The sequence below is a fragment of the Lytechinus variegatus genome, chromosome 9 (genome assembly GCF_018143015.1).
Source record: "Lytechinus variegatus isolate NC3 chromosome 9, Lvar_3.0, whole genome shotgun sequence".
NCBI classification, from domain to species: domain Eukaryota; kingdom Metazoa; phylum Echinodermata; class Echinoidea; order Temnopleuroida; family Toxopneustidae; genus Lytechinus; species Lytechinus variegatus.
In genome coordinates this window covers 35878906-35886559 of record NC_054748.1, presented here as the reverse complement: position 1 = coordinate 35886559, position 7654 = coordinate 35878906, and the positions used below count along the sequence as shown (strand labels likewise).

The 7654-nt window shown below is 34.6% G+C and overlaps 1 protein-coding gene across 2 annotated transcripts; it reads left to right on the top strand.

The window, feature by feature from the left end:
- Nucleotides 1-590: 590 nt before the first annotated feature.
- LOC121422121 lies at nucleotides 591-7044 on the top strand. 2 transcript variants are annotated; one of them, XM_041616959.1, is made up of 5 exons: nucleotides 591-805; nucleotides 1253-2258; nucleotides 3431-3593; nucleotides 4742-4944; nucleotides 5851-7044. In XM_041616959.1, exons 2-5 carry the CDS (start codon nucleotides 2171-2173, stop codon nucleotides 6231-6233), a joined length of 837 nt encoding a protein of 278 aa, XP_041472893.1. In that variant the 5' UTR covers nucleotides 591-805; nucleotides 1253-2170; the 3' UTR covers nucleotides 6234-7044. The 2 variants fall into 2 exon arrangements, with proteins under 2 accessions (XP_041472893.1, XP_041472892.1); XM_041616958.1 differs by lacking the exon at nucleotides 591-805 and having other exon boundaries at nucleotides 1006-2258.
- The last annotated feature ends 610 nt before the right edge of the window (nucleotides 7045-7654 follow it).

Sequence of the window (7654 nt, the reverse complement as noted above, 5' to 3'; positions counted from 1 at the left end):
CAAGCAATTTACTTTAATTAAAAAAAGGATGAATGACATACAATACGGTGAAAAAGGTCAGGGACTCAATCAACCTCGGAGGTTTTTAGCACGAAAGTAAACTTAATAGCTTTGGATGTAGGCATAAAGTAAAAACTTATGTGTCTCTCGCTGACTTCATGATGAGTAAATTCTGCTTCTAATAATTGTATGGCGCTATATAGCAGTTGAACATGTACAGGAAAAACTTTGAACGATATTATATTTGTCTTTTTTTTTATTCGATGACCAAAACTTTTCTAAATTAGATTTGAAGGAGTCTCAACGACATGTGCGGGTAAATGATGATGCCCAGTTAACGGTTTGCTGTAGAACAAATTTTGTCGACATGGTTCGAAAATTCGAGTTTCTGGTCAAAAATCACACCAAGATCTTTCTTCTTCTGCAACAGGAATTGGTAGATTTCCATCTTCATTGATCGTTGTCGGGGCAATTACAGTAGCAAGTAATTGGGAAGAACTTCTATAACTGGTGAGTAATACAGGTAGTCAAAATGAATACACTTTGGGCCACAACAAATTGCACATTTTTTTAGTAAAGAATCTCTTGTTTTCTTGAATATATTTCAGATTGGCTGCAAAACGTTACTTACAGGTAGTCAAAATAGATACAGGTTGGGCCATGAAAAATTCACATATCTTAAAGTCATACGTATCTCTTGTTTTCTTGAATAGTGTCTTCTATCTTTGAATTTGAGATGTTGTTTGAGTGGTGCTATATAAAATGGCCGATCTTAAAATGGTGTCTTGAATGAGTGCGGAGACAGGTTCAAGCCAATTTATTACAAAACTTCTTGACATGCACATATTGTAAAGTCATGAATTTCTTGTTTTCTTGAATAGTGTCTGTTATCTTTGAATTTGAGATGTTGTTGAGTGGTGCTGTAAAAAGCCGATCTTAAAATGGTGTCTTGAATGAGTGCGGAGACAGGTTCAAGCCAATTCATTTCAAAACTTCGTGACATTCTTGACATATTATTTTGACCTTTGACCCTGATTTTCGACCTATATTTCAGATTGGCTGCAAAACGTTACTTACAGGTAGTCAAAATAGATACAGGTTGGGCCACAAAAAAATTCACATATTTTAAAGTCATACGTATCTCTTGTTTTCTTGAATAGTGTCTTCTATCTTTGAATTTGAGATGTTGTTTGAGTGGTGCTATATAAAATGGCCGATCTTAAAATGGTGTCTTGAATGAGTGCGGAGACAGGTTCAAGCTAATTTATTACAAAACTTCTTGACATAATTTTGACCTTTGACCCTGATTTTCGACATATATTTCAGATTGGCTGCAAAACGTGACAGATAGTCAAAATAAATACAGGTTGGGCCATAAAAAATGCACATATTTTAAAGTCATGAATTTCTTGTTTTCTTAAATAGTGTCTGCTATCTTTGAATTTGAGATGTTTGAGTGGTGCTGTAAAAAGCCGATCTTAAAATGATGTCTTGAATGAGTGCGGAGACAGGTTCAAGCCAAATCATTACAAAACTTCTTTGCATTCTTGACATATTATTTTGACCTTTGACCCTGATTCTCGACCTATATTTCAGCTTGGCTGCAAAACGTTACAGGTAGTCAAAATAGATACAGGTTGGGCCACAAAAAAATTCACATATTTTAAAGTCATGCGTATCTCTTGTTTTCTTGTCTTATTTTCTTGTCCTTTGACCTTGATTTTCGACCGGTATTTCAGATTGGCTGCAAAAGGTTACTCCTTTGCCATTTTTCATCAAATTTCAATTTTGTTTGCTTTATGTGATAGGGCTTGGTGAGGATCTACAAAACTTCCCCACAGAATTTTGACCCTAAACCCTAGGTATTTTTTATCATTTTGTAAAATTGGCTACAGAACGCTACTCCTTCAACTTTTTTTGTCCGATTTCAATTCTGCCTGGAACTGGCTGCTACTGGGCAAGACACATTTCGGTGATCACTTTGTTTTATAAGAGATTAAAATGGAAAAATTTATGCAACTTTACATTCACGGGTCTTATAAAATCAGTGATATATAATTAAAAATGTGAATATATATAATATATAATTTAAAATGTGAATATATCTTGCCATCTTTGAAATTTATTCTCTCCTATTGAGTTTGTAGATAAATCCCAAGTTTATGACACAATGGATTCTCCTAAGATGTGGAAGGTGTGGCACAGGAGCATGAAAAAATCAGTTATAGCGTCCAATTTTGACGAACTTGTCACTAAAGGTATATATTAGATTGTTATTGTTACATTTTACTGGTGTTTTCCAGGATAAAATCTTTGAAAAACAAGTATACATAATAAAAATGTGAGTGGTATGAACAAACAAAACGGTATATGTGATTATGTGTACAAAAAGAAAAACTTATTATCAGACTTAACCCTAACTAGGCCGGGGCATTTCATGAGTTCTTATGGCCGGAGAGGCCCCCCCCATCAGTTCTCGGCTGTTGATCGCGCTATCGCCGCAAAAATTTGCACGCGAGTTGAGTATCACGTAAGGTACAAAATTGCATCATCAGATTTTTGAAAAAATGCACTCTTTATGGGTTTTTCATAATGTATTCATTTATGCATGACGTCATCGAGAGTTGGGCAACGGAGGGTGCAAACATGCACTAGCAGACGACACAAAGCGTGTATTTATGCAGAAAAACACATTTTTTGCTCTAAATCACCTAAATGTAGCTGATATAAAGCTAATTTTTGGTATAAGTATTCCTTGTATCATGACTTACAATACTTCGCAAAAAAATTGCGCCAACAATGATTAATTTTTTATGTTTTCTATTGTTTTTTGAGCGAAATTTGTTGCAAATATTTTTTCAAGCATAATTGACCTATAAAAATAAATTGATTTCAGCCATTGAAAGTAAAAATATGAATTTTTATGTGAATTAATTGAAAAAAATCAATTTGCATTGACTTTGTACACAAAATCACGTTTTGGAGCGGTTTTGAGGCTGACATGCGTGTATAAAATGTTGCGTAGCGTCGTAACGGTATGTCCGATTTTCGTGAAAATGGTCTTAAAAGTTACGAGAGACTTGAAAGAAAAAAGTCAGTGGGCTGCGTGACCAGAAATTTTCGCGCGGCGAAATGATCGCGAAATTTGTCGAGGGGGAGGGGGCCTCGGAGGGCCCCCCCCCCCCCGGCCTAGTTAGGGTTAAATTTTAGTTAATAACATTTACAAGTCATCTTTCAAAAAAAATCTGCTCTTAAACAAATAATAACAGAGCCGACCTGATGGGTATTTTGAAATCTTACCAAATATAAACTTCTGATTGTAATTGCACAGTGAGATGTAACTAGCAAATTTAGTTGTTAATAACATTTCTTTTGTCTTCTATATTGTTTATTTATTTAATTTTTTTCAATTTTTTTTCTCTCTTTTCAGCACTGGATAAACTGCAACAGAGCAGAGACCAACTCTTGAACATCCAGCTTGAGGATGGTACAGAGGTAGAAGCTGATGTATTTCCATATTTATCAAATTCGGAACCTCTACATTTTACCTTTGCCACTGAAAATAGAAGCCCGAGCCCAAACTTTTCATATAGGTAAGGATAATTTTATTTTTAACCTCATCTAGCATTTTTATGGGGAAACTGATTCATTGTAATGCCCCTCGTCATTGATGACGGGCAATATTATTTCGCCCATGCGCATTTTGTTGACACCGGCACTATCCTGCACTAAAAAGAAATCACACAAATTGGTCTTCATGTATTGTGACATCATAATGCCAATTTGATAGTGCTTTCAACTATTTCAATATGATGAGCTGCTGACAGGGGCTGAACTAAAGTTTTGATTTGAATAATTGAAAATATATAATTTAAGATATTCTAATGTATTGGTATTTTATCAATGTTCCCATAAAGATTACAAGAATTACCAGAAAACATCAAAGAAGATTATAAAAAAGGACTCATTGTAAAACTCCAACTGTTTTCTTGCGAATCTTGTAATTTATTTGAAATTTTTTTTCTAAATGTATAATTTCACCCCGCCCCCCCAAAAAAAAAATATTCCAATATCCGTCCAGACATGGGAAATTTGGTAAGGGAAATTTTGTAGCAAAAGAGTTCAGATTGACATGGCACAAGCCCTCATGGTGTGTACAATGGTAGTCTCCTTTGGAGCACAGGTCCAGAAATGTAATTTATAGCTATTGCAAATGCAAAACTTGTTGTTTTCTCTTTATACTTTATTAATGTAAAAAGGAATTTGCGTGAAAAATTGCCTGCCAAGGTGGGACTCGAACTTGCGCAGTAAAATCGATCGTCGTGTGAGTGCTCTGTGCCTAGACCGCTCGACCACGTGGCCGAATGACGATCTAAACCTTAACCTAATGTCGCTTCCAATTATATTATTGATGTGACGTGATATTCTAAAAACAAGTTCAATTGTGTGTTGCATTGCGTACTGTCAAAATAGCCCATGTGTTACTACTGTATAAAATGGCACCCTCTTGTAGTGTGGCCCAAAAGAAGATTGAATTGGCAAAATGCTTGCTTTCATTTTTTTTTACTAAAAATGGCGATTATACTTAATCATAACCTTCCCCCCTTCCCCTTGGGCAGGAAAGGAACAAGCTTGGCCATTTTATTATGATAATAATTGTTTTCAATATATATATACGGTAACATAAAAATATATTCACATTCTAAACCCTTTCAAATTTTGTTTATGAACCCTAATACAGCAGTCCTAGCATGAGCCCAGGCTTGCCAGATGACGACTTCTCTAGCGTTGATGACATTCAACATGACTGCGATTATTCTGCTGACTTCTCTCCACATCACTCTTCACCGATATCAACAAAGATACCAAACCTTGAGAAACCAACGTCACCGATACCCTCCACATCAATGTCCAACTTGACATCAAAGGACTCTAATAGCTCAGGTAAAGACTCTTTTATGTGCATTTGGTTTTGAATATCCCTGGTTTATTCGTCTCAAGGAATCCGAAGTTCAGCAACTAATACTGGACAGAAAATTATGGGCTACCCACTCTGCTGCATCTGCTTATTTTGTTCCGTCTATGGATGACCGATGATGATGATGATACCAAAAGAAAAAGTTAATGAAAAATCAACTGAGCATAATTTTTCAACAATTAATTCTTCCATCTTATGACCGAAAAGGAAACTTAGAAATTGAAATTCACGATCAAAAGTCTGGATTTGCACAGATAAATGGAATGCATGAATGATTTAACCTTTTATTGAGTGTTCCAATGATATTTTCCTATTTTCTCATTGGTTACTCTTTTCCTTGTTCAATTCTTTTTGTCAGAATACCCAGGTCAACGCTCAAAATTAAAGAAATAGAATTTACATTGTTTGAATGCATTATAGTAAAAAAGTTTAACTTATATTTTGTTCCTGGTGTAGTGACAAGTTCAAACTATGCCTTATTTATTTAATTTTTTTCCAGTATTAGTAAAGTAATCAAGATTTGGGAGGTCAAATAATCATAATCGACTGTTTATTACCAATTATATTTTGATTACACTTATCATGAATCAAATTCATTTAATTTTTGAAAAGGGTGCTCATTTTAACTTTTAAAAGATAAAATGTTATTTTCAGCACATTTTGTTAATACTCATTTGAAAACATGACATCAATATCAAATTGAAGTTAGCATTAATTTTGTTTTATGGTCATTGTTCAATTGCAAGCACAAATTTACTGATAGAATTGAAATCCTAATTCATAATCAATTACAATCCAAAATGTAATAAAGCAAGTAATCAAATGCAACCCTGTGTGTTACAGTATGCTTTTTATTTTGTTTGTTTCTCCAGGTGGAAATCAACTGGACACCAAGAAAATAATAAAACAAGCAACACTCAACAGATATATTCCTGGAGCATCTCCTCCTCCAGCATCTCCACCACCTACCACTTCACATCATAGAGACCGGGCACGCATTTTGTCAGAGGATGGAAGAAATTCACAGTACAAGGCTGTGAATGATGCCTGTCAGGCCATATTTGACAAAAATCCAGAAATTCTGTATCAAAATGGAGGAAAAGGGAAGTTGTTGGAAATGGGAAGGGCTGAGGTGGAAAATTCTTATGAATTTAGGAAAGGGTACAGTCAGGGCAAGAGGGGGAAGAAGCAAAATATTAAGTCGCCTGAAATGAGACAGTGGAATGTCATCACAATTTGGTTCTTGGAGGCATGAATGGTGATACATGTACATTCAATAAAAACAAGATCTGGTATAACAAAAAACAAGAACTAATCATGTACATGAACTACATTTATGTACTTTTTGAAAATGCAGGAATTTGGGTTCATGTTGTTCCCATATAGCATGCAGCCATTGAGTCACATTTGGTGATTTTAAGAAACTGGTTTCTATACCATAGCTATATCCTTTTCTTGGTGTTACTTTGAAAAGAAATTGATTCTATGGCAATCATGGGGGGTTCTTCGGGAGAGGGCACTTACTTTTGATGTTGAATTTAATACTACATAATTATATTGCACCTATACCTTTTTTGTGTACCAGTTCTTGTAAGTTTACAAGTAAAAGTTCTTGATAGATTCATTAGATTGAAAGCATTTTCTCATAAATAGTCAAATTAACTGCCACAAAAAGATGTTGAGACTCTTCAAAATTTAATCTAGAAACCATGCCGCATTTGATATAAAAACATTTCATTCGCATAATGTGGTAATACCTTGTCTAAGTCGACCTCGCATAAGTCAAATAATCGCCTAAGTCGAAGGTCTTTTCAAGTCCTCTTCTCTTTACATTCTATTGTTTTTACCCCTCATAACTTGAATTCTCTCTAAGTCAAAGCTATTTCTTCAGTCCCAACAGATTCGACTTAGGCAAGGTTGACTCAACATTTCGGTGCTTCAAAAAGCACGGTAAAGGTTGTTTTAAGGAAATTATGCTAATTAACTGAACAAAGTGCAATTTCAAAAATGGTTTATAATTAAGCTACTCACATGCTGCTTTTTAAGGGCTCATTGCCCCATGACAATTTGTGAGTCTTGGCATGTGATCAGTACAGTTGTGTTTTATTGAAAAGATGGGCACATTCAGTGAGAGTCTTTGCAACTTTTGGATTTTTACCTTTCATTTGATATTCAAAATGGTACAAAGTGGGTGTATTACAACACATTGGACTAGAGCCATCAAAAAGTGCATGACATTATCTTGTCTCTTTAAGCAATTAAGTTTCTAATGGGTACAGGTTCAATTCAGAAATTTTACCTTATCTTTATAGTGTCTCAATAATTTTTTGGTGTTGTTTCGATGATAAATAGAGACTAGCTTTAAACTTTGCTCTGTAGAAAACTGATACAGACTTATGTAATTATTTGAGAAATTATCAAAACAGATGAATAAAGCCTTAATATGAATGTTTGAATTAGGTGTTCAATGTAATTTCTTGTTTGTGACTTTAGTGTTTTTGTGGCCATTTAGTTTAATACATTTGTTTGCATATAGTAGGCTGATGTCACAGGAAAAATTACGTTGGAAATACAGAATACACTTGTATGTAGAACATTGCAAATTGAAGTTGCAGAAGCGTGCGCATGGGTTATTTACACTCAATTTAGATTTTTAGTCAAGAAATATATTTGCAA